General features: G+C 51.8%; 1 protein-coding gene and 2 long non-coding RNA genes across 4 annotated transcripts; 2 read left to right on the plus strand and 1 right to left on the minus strand.

The window, feature by feature from the left end:
• Window positions 1–71: 71 nt before the first annotated feature.
• LOC112670364 (uncharacterized) lies at window positions 72–4,758 on the minus strand. Its single transcript, XR_003142914.3, has 3 exons — window positions 4,602–4,758; window positions 3,296–3,412; window positions 72–3,212 (listed from the first exon to the last, which is right to left on the minus strand). It is a non-coding gene; the product is annotated as an uncharacterized LOC112670364 (long non-coding RNA).
• Window positions 4,759–4,900: 142 nt separating this feature from the next.
• On the plus strand, window positions 4,901–7,487 carry LOC112670366 (basic proline-rich protein-like). 2 transcript variants are annotated; one of them, XR_003142915.3, is made up of 3 exons: window positions 5,249–5,650; window positions 5,744–7,102; window positions 7,245–7,487. XR_003142915.3 is itself a non-coding variant. In XM_049100147.1 (2 exons), exon 1 carries the CDS (start codon window positions 4,947–4,949, stop codon window positions 5,640–5,642), a length of 696 nt encoding a protein of 231 aa, XP_048956104.1. In that variant the 5' UTR covers window positions 4,901–4,946; the 3' UTR covers window positions 5,643–5,650; window positions 5,744–7,175. The 2 variants fall into 2 exon arrangements, 1 of the variants encoding a protein (XP_048956104.1); XM_049100147.1 differs by lacking the exon at window positions 7,245–7,487 and having other exon boundaries at window positions 4,901–5,650; window positions 5,744–7,175.
• Window positions 7,488–8,825: 1,338 nt separating this feature from the next.
• LOC125753462 (uncharacterized) lies at window positions 8,826–13,072 on the plus strand. Its single transcript, XR_007405371.1, has 2 exons — window positions 8,826–9,675; window positions 12,836–13,072. It is a non-coding gene; the product is annotated as an uncharacterized LOC125753462 (long non-coding RNA).
• The last annotated feature ends 5,095 nt before the right edge of the window (window positions 13,073–18,167 follow it).

Raw genomic sequence — 18,167 nt, forward strand, 5'->3', positions numbered from 1 at the left:
TCCTAACTCTGGGAAATGAACTAGGGGTGGTGGAAGGGGAGGAGGGTGGGGGGGTGGGAGTGACTGGGTGGCGGGCACTGAGGGGGGCACTTGACCGGATGAGCACTGGGTGTTGTTCTGTATGTTGGCAAATGGAACACCAATAAAAAATATTATTAAAAAATAAATCTAAAAGGTTAAAAAAAATCTCTGTATACTTAGCATATGAGAATGAAAAATAAATTTTTTAATGTGTTCCCAATTATGCTTTTCCTCTATTTGTATCTGTCTTTATAAAAGATTGTTTTCAATTATGACAACTCTTATAACCAAGTATAAAAATATATTGGCCTTTTAATTATTGTATCACCAAGTGTTGAGATAAGATTTTGAGAAATAATGGCACATATCCAAAATCATGTTACTCTAAGCCAAAATGTTTCTGTAGTATTAATGAGTAAAATAAAAAATTTAGAATATTGGTTAAAATTTCCATACTGTACGTTTTGTAGTGTGCACACCATTTTTAGTTCAGTTGTATGCATATATAACTTATTATAAACAAATATAGCAGGATGTGAACTCAAAAATTATGTCTGATAAGAGTATGTAAGTGTTGACTGAAAGTACAAGAGACCACTTAACCCTCTATTGTTGGGCACTTAAGCTTTTTCTAAATTTTTTTCCTTTTGCCACATTCTGGCTGATTTTCTGGGATAGATTCCTAGAAGCAGAAATGCTTCATCAAAGAGTATATTCATTTTAAGGGAATATTTTTATGTTTATGTATTACAAATTGACTACAGAAAGAGAGTAAATCTGTAATAATCCATGTGTCCACCGCCATCAATGAGAACGTTCATCCCCCACCAGCGGGTGTGTGTGTTTGAATCTGATTTCACGCTAGTAGGAGGGGAGGGCTGTGGTCTGTCTCAGGGCACTCGTGGAGCCCAGAGGGTTCTGAGGAAGACAGTTTTGGGCAGGGAGCCCAAGGGACCACAGAAAATGGCCATCCAGGGCATCCTTTGCTTCACGCCTTTTCTCTCTGGATCATGAGCTCCCTGGGGACTTAGGGGCATGGCTCCTGGGTCGTCAGCCAGTGGGGTGGTGCAGGGTGGTGTGGGAACATGGTTGTCTTGTTCAGAGGTGGGGGTAGGAGGTCAGTAAGCGAGGTTCTGTTTCTGGAAACTGTCTGTGGGATGATGATTGTTTACACGCTACAGTGTCTAAGGATCAAAAGCAAGTGGAAAGAAGCCTCCTCCACTCTCAGGCCATGTGGAAAGCATTTATCTCCTGCTGGAAACCTTGCATGAGAACAAAAGCAAACCTCACAGAATGCTTTCAGGGCCTGCATCTTCTTGTTACTGGTGCCTTGGCCTTTGGCTAACAGAGCAGAGTGGGACTTCCCACCAGAATCAGAAAAGCCAGATTTTCCCAGCAGAGTGGGCTCACAGCAAAATGGTGGGACTGAGTTATCTGTTTCCTGGTCTTGCTAAGCCAGTGACATGTTCCCTACAAAGCTTTTTTTCTCTGGAGGCCCAGAGTGCTGCCCAGTTGAAGGTGTTGTATTGGGTCTTGGATTCCCTTCTTGAGGCACAATGTGGAAGTGGGGGATGATGACTTGGTCAGATGAGGCTTTTTGGTACCATCTAACCCCATCTTTGTGCAAGTGGGTCCCTGAGAGTCAGAGGACTAGCCTTGCAATGGGGGTGGGAGGGCTCTGGCCCCACAGGGAACCCTCACCTAGCATCCCTGGGTCCTCCTAACCCTACCCAGAGCTGGAAGGCGGTCATGGGGAGGGGTGGAAAATCTGTAGGCCCAGGGAGGGGTGAATGTAGCTGTAGAGTCTGAAGAGAGGATGATTGAACTTGCCCTCCAAGAGCAAAGGACTCGAGGAGATGGTGACCACTTGCTTCACGTCATTTGTGCAGGTGTCCAGGCAACCAAAGAGACTGGAAGGCTTATTGAGGAATCTTCCAGAATCAGTAGGGGGGCCAGATTAACATCTCCACTGGCCCTCTTGATTTGTCTTCTCCCTATTCTCTGAGACCTTACCCTGTCTATCTCTAATTTGCCCAAACTTTCTCTTGCTCCATGCACACACACACACACACACACACACACACATACACACACACATATACACACTGATTCCTTCCACCCACCATTCTAGCCAACCTGCCAGCCATGTATTTGTTTTTCACTTGTTCATTCATTCACTCATTTTTTTCAATCCATAAACATGAGAATATTTTAAAGCACATGGCTGCAGCTGGGAGGGGTTTATGGGCTCTGACCTGTTCATACGACCTCACAGGTGGGTGGAACTTTGGACAGAATCTAGTTCAGAGCTTTGTGGGCTCAGAAACTAATTTGTGTCCACTTGCCCAGAGGTTCATTCCAAAGAAGTCAGAAGATACTGATTTGTAAACCTAAAGGCCAAAAATCAGTAGTACCCTCAAGCTAGACTGGGTGGACTAACTACTTCCTACCAGTGTTCCCTCCTGGGGCAATTTAAAGTCCAGAATGGGGATGTCGACTCCAGATCAAGAATGGATTGCTTTTCCTCACGCCAAGAAGAGTCCTCTCTAGATAATGCTACAGTCCATTAGCCACATAACAGCTGGAGTGGTGTTTAGAGATGTAAATCAGCTCATGCCTCTCCCTGGCTTAAAACCCTGTGATTGTTTTTCATTGGACTTAAAATTCCAGCTCCTTACATAGGAGTACTAAGTTCTGCAAGATCTGGGCCTGCCTTCCCTTCCAACTTCACCTCCTACCACTGTACTACCTCTGAGTACTTTGCTCCAGCCCTCTGCCCTCCTTTCTGTTCCCTCAGTGTCCAACTAAATGTGTCACACTATTACCGCACTAGGTACCTCCACCAGCAGGCTGCCACTGCAGCCGGGAGCCTCAGTGCTGTAGGGGTGAGTGTTTGCCTAGTCTGGCTTGTTTGCCAGTATACCTCCAGTGCCAGCCCAGAATAGGTGCTCAAAGCGTTTGCCAATTACTGATGGGACAGGCTCTGCTTTGAACTCAGGTAGAAAAGACTTTGAACCTTGCTCTGTAGGGCGGGGAAAAGATGCATTTTAGCCCTTTATCTTCTTATCTTCTTCTCCTCCTCCTCCTTTCCCTTCTTCCTATGGTTAGACATCACCATGAACTTCCAATTTCTGTGCAGATGGTTAACCAGTTTGGCTGCTTGTGTGTTTGAGAACAGTGTTGAAGATATTCTGAAGCAAAAGGAAAAGTTGGATTTTAGAAATTAACCAGAAGACTAGAAGAACACTACCTGAAAGCTGTTTTGATTTGGTACCTGTGGTGGGGGAGGCAGGTGGCTGCATCCTGGGGCAGAAGATGGGCAGAGACAGCAGGCAAGAAGAGGCCAGAGGAAAGCTTCTGAGATTCTTCCCTTGCCTCACAAAAGCCTTTCCTGTTTGATGAGATTGTAGTAAATGAGTTCGGCAAATGCCCTGATGGCTGGGGTAGAGGAGGTGGCACAAGCTGTAGGTACAGGGAATGAGGTGACGTGGGTTTGGTAAAATGAGGAAATCTATCCTCGGATGACTGCAAGACTTCACAGGTGCCAAATCCAACTGATTCTGTGTTGTGGGTTTGGGATATTTGGGGAATGAGAGAATCCAGCCACTAGCCACCCTGCTGCTGACCTAATGCTTCATCACTCTGCCTTTTAAGGTCTGGAAAGCTTGTGAAATCATCTGCGAGTCCTGCAAAGCGAAAAGCCTATGAGTTGCAGAATCACTGGAATGCTCCAGAGTTTCGGACTGTGCCCAAGTTAAAGGCAGCTTCTTTGTTTTTCAAGGAATCTACCTTGGCTACTCTCCAAAAACTCAGCTGGGTCCTTGCCTCCAGTTTCTGGGGACTGGATTTGTACGTTGCCAATTATTACTGGACGGTATGAGAGAAGGAAGAAGCAAACCGGGGCTCCCAGGGGAAAGCAAATGGTCTGAGCTGTCCCGCATGATGGGGCAGAAAGGACACAGTATTTCTGCTCTGAAAGCTGGGCTGCCCGATGCAAGTCCCCTAGCATCTCTGGGCCTGAGACTTCTTATCCGTAAGGCAACGGGTTGCTGATTGTTTATCGCCCCTGCAGGCTCTGACATCTGACACTTCAATCAATCCTCAGCCCAGAGCTATTCCACATCTCCTTGGGTTGGATGGGAAATTCATCTCCCTTGCAGATTAAACACCTATTGATTCCCCTCCCCCCCCCCCCACCTCTGGTAAAGGGGAATGAGACAGCTCTTTCTTCCTCTGCAGACAGAAGGAAAGAAAAAAACAAAGTCAAACCAGACTCCCATTCGGTGATTTTCTGTTCAAGGCCTGAATGCTAAACAGCACTGGCTCCCAGGGGGTGACTCAGCTTCCGCAGCTCATAGAAATTTGGAGTTGGAAGGGTCCCAATAGACGTCCAGTCCTCTGTAAACTGAGGCAACAGAGCGCCCCCCCCCCGCCCCCCAGATAGGAAGTGACAGGGAATCGGGTGGTGATGGAACCCGACGGGAGTGCACCGGTATGTACACAGCATGGGCGTAAGCTGACGGCTCTTCGCCCGCAGAAACCCTTCCAGGGCTGACTACTAGGGGCTGCTCGGGGCTCACGTATGGATCCTTTATGTAAATGCGATTAGATAATCGTGTTCGCGTTTTGCCTCTCCGATTGGAGTTCGCGTTAAACTCAATGAAGCCATCAGCCCTGCTTCCCGGGTCAGAGCACGGCTTCGGGGAGGAGGGGTCTCTCTACCCTTTGTAAGGAGACACGGCCGATGATTGGTGGCTTCGGGGAGCGCCGGAGCCGGCGGCCAATGGGGAGCGTGGGGAGGCGGGGCGGCCGGGGCGGGGCGGAGCCGCGGGCGGCGGAAGCCGGGCAGGGGGCGGGGCGAGGCCCGCGCGGTCGCCGTGGTTACCGCCCCCGCCGCGGCGGCCCCGGCTCGGTAAACACTCGTTATGCCGCCACCCGGGGGCCGGGCCGCCGTGCTGGAGACTGAAAGACACCCGGTCCCCCTCCGGGACTTCGGTGTGGCTTTTATGGCCTCGAATGTGTCCGAGCGTATTAGTAGGACGCGCAGGGTTTCCCGACAGGCCTGGGTGGATGCTGCCCGGAGAGAAGCTGCCTTGGCGGGCGGTGGAGAGCTGCTCCCGAGGCCTGGCCGCTCGAGCCCCGCTGTGCGCGCCCGCACCGGGTGCCCGGGTGGTCACGGCCCAGGCGGGCGGCCGCGGACAGGCGCCCCCTCCCCCAGCAGTCGGCCCCAGGTCGGGGTGCTGGGGCGGCTTCCCCCGAGACGCCCCGGAGCCCCACGGTCCTGCCCGCCAGCAGGGGGGGCACGAGCGCGCACGGCCGGGGACGGCCCGGGCCCCTCCAGCGCCACGTCCAGGCCCGCGCCCTGCCCTCCCGGCCCTGCACCCTCTGCCCCCACAGCACCCTCTGGCGGGGCCCGGTGCACCCCGATCGGCGGGCCGCCTGACCCGCGGGAACCTAGCCCCAAGCACCCGCCTCCCTGGCGCCCCCCCCCTCCCCCCCAGGGCCTGGGGCTGCGGCGGGCTTGTTTGATCACCTGCCTTTCTGTTTCTTCTGCAATTATGACCCTGCTGACCCTGGGGAGAGGGCAACACAGCTGCCAATCAGGATGCGCTCATCTCTAAAGGTCAAGGTACTGCCCATTTCCCAAGATCCTTTATAGCCCGCAGGATGCTTGTTCTCTTGACAGAACGCGGCAGCCCTAAGTGTGACTTTCTCCCAACAGAAAGAGTAAGAAGCTGAAGATAAAAACGAACCCTTTTATTAGAATGTAGAGGTCAGTCTTCTTAAGTGAACGCACTTCTTCTCACTTGGGACCTGTCTTCAGTCTTAAGAGAAAGCACTGACATGAAATGAGTCAGTCTGCATCCCTTGCATTCCAAGCTTGTTTCCCTCATCATTTTAGGTAATTTCTCCCCTCCTCCCCCCTTTAGCTACAAGACACAGACCACCTGATGAATTGCACCATATGCAACATGGATCCATTTGAAATACATCAATTTGCAATCTTAAAAGTCATAGGAGGTTAGAGGAGGTTCGAGGATGAAGGGGCTGGAAGGCCGGGGATGCACACCCATGGAGTCCCTTGCCTTCAGATAAGGAGGCTGAGCCTTTCAGTACACTGAACCTAACTCCCATTCCCACCCGTGAAAAAAATGTGTTTTCATCCTTATTTCTGTGCTTGAAAACCTAACACGACTCCTGGTTTGGACCTAATGTACTAAAGACAAACTCTGGCCTCTGCAGTCTGAAGCCTGGAGCTACAGGTCTCATGAAACCACCCTCACTGTGGATGCTCTTTCTACTGCCATGCTTCGCCCTGCCCAGAATACCTTCCTTTCATCCCTCTAACTCCACCTGCAAATCCCCCCATCTCCATTCATATCGGGCAGCCCCACAGCTCAGGCATCCGCTGCTTTTGCCTCATTAGGTACTAGAATAAGGCATTTCAGATGGGAGGGTTAGTCCAGCCCTTGGTAAGAGGCCTCTGGTTCCCACAGGGTCTGGTTCTAGCCTTCATGTGGTCCTAGGTTTGTGGAGCAGCGTGGTAAGGTTTGAGGAAGAAGGAACCCATTTGCAGTCAGCAAAGAGGGATGAAGGTGAGCTAGGAAAGTTGAGGTCAGTATCCGTAGCAGCTGAGACCTGTTTGGGATTTGTCCTGAGCTCCATAATAACCCTAGACACTAAAATAATTTGAAGAGCTGTGTTTTTCCCTGTCAATTTATGACTGGCCATGTCTGGCCAAGAAAAAGGAGGTGGAGGAAGCACGCCAGGAGCCATTTGCCAGACAACTCGGCAAATAAGGCTACATCTGAAACTGAGGCAGGCCAGAAATTGTAATTAGCGTGGAAATGAAGATCTTTTCAGAAAAGAAAATGGCCCCGGCGCTTGTTCTCTATTGTTTCACCCATCCTCTGGCACCCACCCAGACAGCCCTGAGACAGCCCCTTGGCTCACAGATTTGTGAATACCCTGCCAGGATAAGGGGGAACAGTCACCCGTCTTCACCTGCGTCTTCACCTGCTTCCGGAAGCGCCACGCGGCCTGTGGTGAAGGGAAGCTCAGGGAGGCTGGTGGGAGGCAGGTCGGTGGTCAGCAGGGAGGCCGGAGGTCTGCTCCCCTGGATGCATCTGGGCACATTTTGTCACAGTGCCCCCCCCCCCCCCCCCGCCAAATGTGGGGAGTTTAAAATGATGTCCTTGAGAGTTTGTCTGTTTTCCCACTAGCTACCTAAAATGTGCATGAGAAGCCCGGAGCTCTGAGCTGAAGTCAGAGGACACAAACTTGTCAACATTTTTCTTGGCAATAAAGAGGATAGGGGGACGCCTGGGGGGCTCAGAGGTTGAGTGCCTGCCTTCGGCCCAGGGCATGATCCTGGAGTCCAGGGATCCAGTCCCACATCGGGCTCCCTACGTGGAGTGTACTTCTCCCTCTGCCTGTGTCTCTGCCTCCCTCTGTGTGTCTCATGAATAAATAAATAAAATCTTTAAAAAATATATAAAGAGGATAGGTTTTTTCGTTCTCAACCTAATTTTGTTTATAGAGTATGGGTGGTAGGCCCTGCTGGCCTACATTATACTCATTCTAATGAAGCTATCCATCATTTGAGCATTTTCCAGTGACAGGCCTGGAGTCAAGTGCTTTGTATGCAGTTTCATTTTATCCCCCGACTGCTCCACCCTGTGAGCTTTGATCACTGTGAATGGAAGAGGAACTGGAGGCTGAGAGGTTAAGTAACCTACTGGATGCCACACAGCTCCCAAGTGGTAGCTCCGACTTAAAACTCAAACTGGGGATTATTATTATTATTTTTTAAGATTAGCCACGATGCACTGTGTTTATAGTTCCTTGATTAGTCCTCCAACAATCCTGGGGCAGGGTGGGGGGTGTAGAATCCTTATTAGGGTTTTGCAGAGACAGAGGGAGCCAAAGAGGTAAAATAAGTAGCCCCAGGTCATTCTGCTAGGAGGTGTCAGAGTTGAATTTGACCTACTTGGGACACAACAGGCAGGCTTTGGGAACTGGAGGAGTCAGAAAAGTTGTGGACTGTTGGGATCTGTCAGGAGGGCACAGGACATGGGGATGTGAGGGCTTCTGTCCTTAGAAGCCTGTGCGGTGGTGGGACGTGGGGTCAGGAAGGCAGTGAAGCAAGTCTCCTCCTTCCATTTGCTCAGGTTCCAGGCAATTGATAGTCAACAGTGATACGATCCTCAAACTATATTTTCAACCACTTTTTATCACCTCTCTGCTGTAGTCAAGCCCCCATGAAACCTCCCCAGGACTGTGGAAGCCCAGCGGGGGGGTGAGGGGGGCCCCTGCTCCCATCCTTCCCCTTCTTGAAACTGTGTTCAACAAGGCAGTCACAGACATCCATTAGAACTCGGATTGGGTCATTCCTCTACCAACCCCCCAAGATTTCCTCTATGTGAACTGTTTCCTGCCCCCTCCTCACCTGACTGAACTCCTCTTCTACCACCATCTTGTGGCTGCCTCTGCTTGGTCTTCAAGCCTGGGCACTTGCTCTTCTCTCTAACTAGAATACTTTCCCCCACTCCCTCACCCCCACCCCAGGTATCTGCATGGTTGTTTCCTCACCTGTCTGTGTTTTTCACTAAAAAGTAACATAAGGTTTCCCTGGCCTCATCTGAAATATAAACCACCCCCTCATATTTCATATCTTCCTTTTGTCTTCTCTTTCTCCTTACTGCTTGCTTACTTTACACTCTCTTATTTTTTTATTCACCTTCTGTCTCCCCAGCCAGTGTGGAAGCTCCATGAGGGCAGGGGTTTTTGTTTGCATTGTTTGGTTTCTTTCATTCACTGCTGTGTCCCTGTGCCTGGAACAGTAGCTGGCACATGTGATGAACTAAGAAATGTTTGCTGAACAGACAGATGAATGAACAAATCCTACAGTTTATCCCTTGTCATGGAAAGGATCTAGAACCTTCTGATAGGACAGGAGGGCACGGGGGAAGGGTGGGAAGTAAGGAGGGTCATTGAAGGAGACCTGAAGGAAGCCATGTGGAAGGATGAGGCGGGCAAAGACCTATGAGCTAAAAACAGATGTCATGAGAGGCGGTGGATGTGGGGAAGCCCTCTCTGTGTCACCCACCCCCTCTTCTCCATTATGTACTGGGGCATTGTGACTGAGCCCTAGCACCTGGTATCAACTTGGAGAGTCCCATGGGAAGCCCTCCTGTAGATCTAGGGACAGGATGAGATATGTCAGATACATCGGTGTGTGAAATGTAACTTCCACGGTTAGAGCTGGGATGAAGTGGCCTTGTCTTAAGGAAAGGGAGGCCAAGAGAGAGCCAAGGAGTCTCTTGGAAACCAGATGCCATTGGCATCAGGGCAGGAAGTGTCTTCTCCTCTGGTGGGGCTGCTTTGTCCACCTCATCAAGGGTGACATCTGAGACCTGCCAGGTAAGACCTGGGGGCCCAGCAGGAGAGTCCCAGTGTTCTTCTAGCTCTTGGCAGCAGTTTAAGAAACACAAGCTTAATATATGGAAACAAGCCAAATGCTCATCAATGAATGCATGGATCAAAAAGACTTAGTATATATACATAGTAGATTAATGTTCAGCTATGAGAAAGGAGGCTATCCTGCCATTTGAGACAACAAGGATGAGTCTGTAGCACATTATGCCAAATGAGGTAAGTCAGAGAAAGATGAGTATTATATGATATCACCAATGTTTTGAATCTAAAAGAATGAAGCCTGTATAAAAGAGAGTCAGGGATGCCTGGGTGGCTCAGTGGTTGAGCATCTGCTTTCAGCTCAGAACATGATCCTGGGGTCTGGGATCAGGTCCCATATTGGGCTCCCTGCAGGGAGCCTGCTTCTCTCTCTCCCTATGTCTCTGCTTGTCTCTCTCTGTGTGTCTCTCATGAATAAATAAATAAAATCTTAAAAAAAAACAAAAACAAAAACAAAAAACAACCTGAGTCAAATGGTTACCTGGGGATAGGGGAGTGGTAAAGAGTGATGGTATTTCAGGTACCTACTTGTAGTGCCTAGTAAATAAGCCATAGAAAGATAGTGCACAGTATAATGAACATAGACAATAATAGTGTACGATAATTATGTAACATAATATCACTACATTGGCAATCCTATTACAATATATAAAATGTATCAAAGTGACAGGCTGTACACCTTAAACTTATGCAATTTTTTAAAAGATTTTATTTATTCATGAGAAACACAGAGAGAGAGGCAGAGATATAGGCAGAGGATGAAGCAGGCTCCATGCAGGGAGCCCAATGAGGGACTCGATCCCAGGCTGCGGGATCACATTCTGAGCTGCAGGCAGATGCTCAACTGCTGAGCCATCCAGGTATCCCTAAACTTAGGCGATTTTATATGTCAAATGTATTTAAAGAAAAAGTTCAGGCTTCTTGTCCCCAGATTCTGGGCTCTCTGGGACTTGGAGTTACACAGGCCTGGGATGAATCCTCACTCTAGGGTTTATCGTGTGTGATGTTGAGAAGGTCTCTCTAGTAAAATGAGAGCGGGCCACTGGGAGAAGTAATGACATCATGCACAGGAAGTGCCTGGAATTCAGGTGCTCAAGGAATCCTATAAGAGCCTTTTCTCTTCTGTCAGAGTTACATTCAGAAGCTAGGATGGTGTCCAACTGCACTTGAGAAAGCAAGGACCCAACAAGGAATCTGGGAGCTGGTGCTGGGCTCCAGCTCCAGTTTTATGGTCTGGGCAGGCTACTCCACCTCCAGAAGGCAGTGTCTGTAGGAAAATGGAGTGGCTTGAGCTCCATGACTCCTTATGGTGCCTTCCAGCTCCAGTATTTGTGATGTGTGACCCTGAGCAACGATCAGTTATTTATTAATTTGTTTATTTAATATTTATGTATTTATTATATTTTATTTTTTAAAGATTTATGATAGACATAGAGAGAGAGAGAGAGAGGCAGAGACACAGGAGGAGGGAGAAGCAGGCTCCATGCTGGGAGCCTGACACCGGACTCAATCCCGGGACCCCAGGATCTCGCCCTGGGCCAAAGGCAGGCGCTAAACCGCTGGGCCACCCAGGGATCCCCTATTTAATATTTATTTAAATTCAACTTGCCAACATACAGTATAACAGCCAGTGCTCATCCCATCAAGTGCCCTCCTCATTGCCCGTCACCCAGTTACCCCATCCCTCCACCCCCTCCACTTCTGCAACCCTTTATTTGTTTCCCAGTTAGGAGTCTCTCATGGTATGTCTCACTCTCTAATTTTTCCCGCTTAGTTTCCCTCCTTTCCCTTCTAGTCCTTTTCACTATTTCTTATAGTCCACGTATGAGTGAATTGTCTTCCTCTGACTGACTTATTTCACTAAGCATAATACCCGTTAGTTCCATCCACGTCAAAGCAAATGGTAGGTATCCAACCTTTCTGGTGGCTGAGGAATATTCTATTGTGTATATAGACCACAGCTGCAAACATCGGTTTTAATTGGTTTCCACTGAAGAGGAAATAGGAGACAGGGGCCCATTAGCCTTCACAAAGGGCCTCCTCAGAGGGCTTCTCCAGAGTCGGTGGGCACCTGCTTGTTCATACTGTGAACTTTGAGGAGCTCTGCTGCTACCCTAACTGCCATTGTCACTCACATGTAGGACCCAACCTCAATCTGGCCAAGGAAACACAGGGACATCCCTCACGTGTTGGCAGCCGGGTCCATGATTTGTGAAACTGGTTGTGCCTCACATTCACCTAAAAGCAGATTCTCAGACCCCACCTCAGGCTTCCTGATTTAGAATCTTTCTGGGCCAGCTCAGCAATCTATATTTTTTTTTTCGGTTTCCCCAGGGGATGCTGATAGCCATATAAGGATGTGCATTTGGGACATCCTGGAGCAAATGGTCCTGTAGTATACAGTGTGAGATGGACAGGACACAGGTTCTCCTAAATGTCTTCACAGCGTGATGACAGAAGGGGACATCCTGTCTGAAAAAGTCCGCCAGTTGACAGCCCACCCCACAGATTTGAGAGCATGGTGACCAGGGGCTGTGCCCTTGCTTCTCTGGTGCTTTGCTAGGCCGAATGGGGAGCAGCTCTTTGTGGGACATCACCCAGTAGGGCAAGAGGATGAGTGGAAAGGCAGGCAGGAAGGGGCTGTGTGAGTTCACCAGGGCTGCTGTCGCGAAGTTCTACATGCTGAGTGGCTTTACACAAATCTATTTCCTCACGGTTCTGGAGGAGGGAAGTCTGAGCTCTGGTGTCTGTAGGCTTGGTTTCCTCTGAGGCCTCTCCCTTGGCTTCTAGATGTCTGCCTTCTTCCACAGCATGGTCTTCCCTTCGTATGGGTCTATGCCCCAATCTCCTCCTCTTATAAGGACATGGGTCATATTGGATTAGGGCCCACCCCGTAGACCACATTTTAACTTGATTACCTCTTTAAGGATCCTATGATAGCAGCACATGCTGAGGTACCTGGGGTTAGATCAACATAGGGATTTGGGGGGGACACCATTGATCCCATAGCAAGAACACACAGAGGCAGCATGGAGAAGAGGGGGAGCAAGGGGAGTGTCTTCTTGTTTCCAGGCTTGTCCCAGGGCCCACCTGCCCTTCCTATGCACCGGCTCCTGAGGGCTCACCTCCTCCACATGTTTCTTGGAAGGGAGTGCTGGGCTCTCCCTCTCATGGTTCCGATCTCATTTATTCCTCACAACCTCCTATGAGGTTGGCAGGGCAAGTTTATCACTATTTTGCAGGAAAACCTGAGTTCAGAGAAGTTAAATGGTGCATCCCAGGATGTCATGATTGGCACCCAGCCTCTCATTCACCCAGAACTGTATTCTTTCCACAGGTGCCTGCTCTGTGCACTATGGCTTCCAGGGACTTGGGTGCAATGTCTGAGCAAGGCTGAGAGCTGGCAAGGGAGGGTACCAGGAGAGACTCCATGCCTCTCTCCCTCCTCCTCCTCCCTCCCTCATCCTTCTTTCTTCCCTCCCTCCCTTCTTTCTTTTTTTGGCTTTTGTTTTTGTTTGATTACCTCTTCTATTCTCTGATGGGATTCCTGGGAGAATAAAGCCAATTCTGTGTATATGGTTAAGTATTTTTTCACTTTTGGGCCTATTAAGAGCATGAGACTTGCCTAATTCATTAAAAATCCCAGTTCCATTTGCTTTGATGTGGATAATGAGAAGGCTGAGGGGCCAAGGAGACCAGGGGGTGGATGGCTGGGCTGGGAATTAGAGAACCCTCTGGAGGAGCTGATTCATTCTACAGACACTGAAGTGCTTGCTCTCCCAGGCCACAAATGAGACGCAGCCTCTGCTGTTACTTCAGGGAACTAGAGAGGGAAACAGTTAAACAAATGGATGGTGCCCTGACAGTGCAGTGAATAGGGTGATGGAGATGTGCTCATTGAGGTCCCAGGTAAGGGCAGGAGGAATGGGGCAGCTGACAGGGGATGGGGAGGGAACTGGGAGCTACAGTTGTTGGGCTGGGAGTGCTGGTTATCTCGGCCCTGTGTGTGACTGGTCTCACCCCCACATGCACACGCTGGCTCTTGTGATGAACAGTGCATGTTCTAGTCTGCATTTTCTGTTCCCTGGAGCCTGAGCCATGCTGGTGGAAAGCTCTGTGGGAGCCCCAGAATTCCCAGGCTGCCTGCCAGCCCTCAGCCTGCCCCAGAGTCGGGTACTCAGTGGCCACTATGCTGCAGGCAGCCGATGACCAGTGGGGGGAAATGACATGGGGCTGAAGAGTCACAGGGCTCCCTGGCCTGTGGTCACCTCCAAGACAAGCTCAACTGCTTGTTTCCTGAAGCATCTCTGAGTCACCAGGAGGGTGGGAAGGAAAGTTAACGCCTAATCTGCAAAAACCAGAAACCAGAAGCAGGTGGGCCACGATGACAAAGCACCAGAGGGTGGCCCGTGTGGGGGCTTGAGTGTGACCGTCTTGTCACTCTGCTGTTGTATTCTGACTTGGGGACTTCCAAAAAGGAGCATCCTTGGCTGGCTTAGTCCCTCCGACAGTACTTTCTGGTAGACACGGTGGCACTAGCCGCGGGGGATGAGGTCGCCCGGGCCACTGGGCCTGGAGGTCCCCCTCCTGCTGCTCCTCCGGCGTCCCGCTGCGCTCAGGGAGGCCGCTTCACCCCGCGTGAACGTCGGGCCCCGCGGCCCCTCGGCCGGCTGCTCTCGGGCAAGGCGGGCACAGGACTGCGGGCTCCTTGGCTGTTAAGTCCTTACGCTAATCGAGGGGCGCGGGCAGGCTTTCTCGTTGCTTGCGAGCAGGCCGCGGGGCTTGGCGGGTCGGTGGTGTAGCTTTTGCCTCAAAGCCCGCCCCGCGCCCCGCGCCCCCTGCCGTCCCCGCCCCTCGCCCCCGCGCCCCCTGCCGTCCCCGCCCCTCGCGCCCCGCGCCCCCTGCCGTCCGCGCCCCGCGCCCGCGCCCCGCGCCCCCTGCCGTCCGCGCCCCCTGCCGTCCCCACCCCCCGCGCCCCGCGCCCCCCGCCGTCCTCGCCCCCTGCCGTCCCCGCCCCCGCGCCCCGCGCCCCCTGCCGTCCCCGCCCCGCGCCCCGCGCCCCCGCGCCCCCTGCCGTCCGCGCCCCCTGTCGTCCCCGCCCCCCGCGCCCCGCGCCCCCTGCCGTCCCCGCCCCGCGCCCCGCGCCCCCGCGCCCCCTGCCGTCCCCGCCCCGCGCCCCGCGCCCCCGCGCCCCCTGCCGTCCGCGCCCCCTGCCGTCCCCGCCCCCGCGCCCCGCGCCCCCTGCCGTCCGCGCCCCGCGCCCCCTGCCGTCCCCGCCCCGCGCCCCGCGCCCCCGCGCCCCCTGCCGTCCGCGCGCTTTGGCCGAGGGACCCGGCATCGCCGACGGGGGCGGGGGCGCTGCTTCAGGAGCCGCCGGGGAGGCTCCAGGCTGGTGATTTAGTGACAAGTCCCCTGCTCATCTGTCCTTCCGTCCCTGGGGGCCGGCGCCCGGTCCCGCAGCCCCGCGGCCCTCGCCGTCTGACGGGGGCGGCGGCCTGGGGGCTGCGCTGCTGGGGGCGGGCGGGGCCCCGGGCGGCCGGGCTGGCGGCCAGCAGACGGCTTTGTGTCTCCGCCGCCCTCCGCGGGGTGAAGCTTCTAGTTCCCGAGACGCCAGCTGAGCGGGGGAGGGGCGGGAGCCGGGCCTGAAAGGGACAGACTGTGGCCGCGGAGAGCGGGGCTGGGCTGGGCACAGCTGCGGCGGGGCGGGGGCGGGGGCGGGGGCTTGACACCCGCCCCCTCGGATCCCCCGCATCCGCCCTTCAGATCTCTCCGCCAGGGGACCAGATGTCTTGCTGGAGAGACTCCCCGTCAAGCCCCCCCTCCAGCCCCCGCCTCCCCTCCTCCCGGAGGCTCCGCAGGGCAGGCGTCAGGCTGAGAGAGGGCCTGCCAGCTGTTGGCTCCCTCGGGCGCTGGCCCTGGCCCTGCTTTGTGTGTGCCAGGCGGCAGGTGCCATGCAGGGGGTACTGACCCCTGCAGTTTGTGTCTAGGGGCTGGGCTGTGCAGGGAGGGGGCGGGAGGGGGTTGCTGGTGACAGGAGCCTGCTGGAGGGGCAGCAGGCTGTCAGAGCAAGGGCAGCTGCCTCTTCGGGCTGCAGGCCGTAGAGGCGTCCCGAAGGTGCTCCACCAACAACAGTTACGACATGCACAGAACACTGGACGGGCAGCTGGAGAAAGTCTCGGCCTAAACCTAAGATGCCACGGAACTCTGTTTTCACTTGGAAAAAAAAAAAAAAAAGGCCTCCAGCCGTGGTCTCTCCCAGGCCTCAGACTTTCCCAGGACAGCGAATGCTGGAGGAAGGAGCCCTTGGTGCCAGGAGACATTTCTCAGGCTGCTCTGGCAAAGCCTGCTCTGAAGCTGACCCTGAATTGGGCCCAGAGCCCCGGGAGTGGGGATTGGCTCAGCTGAGCAAGTGGCTCCACTTCTCCAGGCTTCTGCGGGCTTCTGGGACCGCCCACCGCCAGGACCTTCCTCCCCAAGCCTTCAGACCTCTTCAGATGGTGGGGAGAGCAGCTGCCACTGTGAGGTCACCATGGTGACTGGCGACAGCCGGCAGCCCCCAGCCCCAGGCCCCCAGGGAGCTGCCTGCCCACCGGCTGCCCCCGGGCCTCCTTCCAGCCACACATTGCTCTCTGGCAGCCTCCACTCAGAAGCAGGGCTCTAAGTAGAGGCAAATGGGCTGAAAGTATCCCTAGAGAACTCTAAGGCATTACACACGTAAAGTATTGTTGTTAGAAAGAAAATCAAACTCATTACTCAGGAGACAACAAAAATTATGATGTTAGAAAGAACCTCGGTCTTGTGATTTGTTCATTTAATGAGTCTTTCTGCTCTGCTGACATCTTCACTGTATTTTAAGATCATTTGCTCCTAGTGTGTCCGAGGTAAAGAACGACAGACTCCCTTCTCAGAAATCAGCTACTTGACGGCCAATCGAGGCGTCTCTTCCTTAAGCGGAGCAACCCCAACTATTCCGACCCTGGCTTTTTAGTGACCGCACGTCGTTTTTTCTTTGAGAATGACATAGACCTATCTGCTGACTGAAGTAGCATCGGCTGACTTATTTGGCTCTCACAAGTCCACTTGCCAATCAAGAAGAGGCGGAGGAGTAAAGCATTAGAGGAACCCCCGGGAGTCGTGTGACCATTATCAAGAGAAGAGAGCCAGCACCCAACTTCAAAAAAAAAGAAAAGCACTACTTTTAACCTTTGTGTTTCCCATATCTTGAACCATCTCTTTTGATCTTCTCTGAATCCTTTTTAGTTTCAAAGTCCTTTGGAAGGGACGTTAATCAAAATTACCCATTATTCTGATCAGGGCTCAAGTAGCTACGCTGTATCATAGAAGAAGTACTTTCCCAATCTTTGTAAGTCATACAAGTATCCTTTATTATAGCCCATGTTAGAAGTGCCTTCACTACTAACAATCCTAAATTGTTGGGACACTTGAATGGCTCAGTCAACATCCAACTCATGTTTTTGGCTCAGGTTATGATTTCATAGGTCATGAACTCATCAGTTGGGCTCCATGCTCAGTGGGGAGTTTGCTTGAGATTCTCTCTCTCCCTCTGGCCCTCCCCCCAGTTGCATGAGTGTGCTCCCTAGCTCTCTCTCTCTCTTTCTCTCTCTCAAGTTAATAAATGAATAAATAACAACCCTAACTTGTGGGGAGCCTGATGCAAAACTTGATCCCAGGACCCCAGGATCATGACCTCTGAGCCACCCAGGCACCCCAACAACCCTAACTTGTTATTTCATGTTCAGCTAGTGGTCACCTATGGCCCCTGAATTTTCTTTCTTTCTTTCTTTTTTTTTTTTCTGTTCTCTACACCTGTGCTGAACTATCAATTATTTTTGTGTTAGTAGAAGCTCTCTGCCATTTCATTTAGCGTATTTTTATTGAAGTATCATAGACACACACAAAACTACAACATATTGGAAGTTTACAACTTGCTGAATTTCACACAGCTCATGTAATCAACATTCAGATTAAGCAACATTATATCATCATCAACAGCCCTGAAGCCTCCCTTGAGCCCCTTTACCACCTTGGCCCTCACCCCACCTACGTTAACTGATGTCTTGATTGCTAATACCATAGATTAATTTAGCTTGTTTTTATTCTTTATGAAACACAATCACAGTGTGCACTATTTTGTGTCTGGTTCATTCGTGTTGTCACTCACCTCCACTCTCCTTTATTAAAGTCCCCCTTTGCATTGGTAGGCCTAGAAGGATCTAGGGGCCTGAGAACCAGGGCTTTGCAAGCTCAGGCCTGTTGGCATTGACTGTAGCTAGGTGACACTCCTGTGATGTACCAGATTTCCCAGTTAGAAATTTGCTTGCCCATTTACTAGTGATGTTTGTCTCTTTTATTCCTCAAAATCAATGCTCTCCTCCCCAGGTCAGTTTGTACTCTTATATTCAGGGTAATCTCTGAGGACATAGTGCATGTGTGTGTGTGTGTGTGTGTGTGTGTGTGTGTGTTACTACATTAGCCCTCTGGGGAATTATTTCTGTGTTTATGATGGGAAGTATTATGGAAAGTTGTGTCTATGTTTAGGGATGCCTTTAATTCAGATGTTCAATTCAGCATTTAATCCCTAGTTGTGGTTTGTGTTAATATGCTGTGGGAATGACAGGTATGGGAGGTGGGGAAATCACACAGGCTGA

Source organism: Canis lupus, chromosome 2 (assembly GCF_003254725.2).
Source record: "Canis lupus dingo isolate Sandy chromosome 2, ASM325472v2, whole genome shotgun sequence".
Taxonomy (NCBI): Eukaryota; Metazoa; Chordata; class Mammalia; order Carnivora; family Canidae; genus Canis; species Canis lupus.

What these genes read in the sequence shown, in the direction of transcription:
- LOC112670366 (XM_049100147.1), top strand. Translation starts at nt 4,947, where the DNA reads ATGCCGCCACCCGGGGGCCGGGCCGCCGTGCTGGAGACTGAAAGACAC.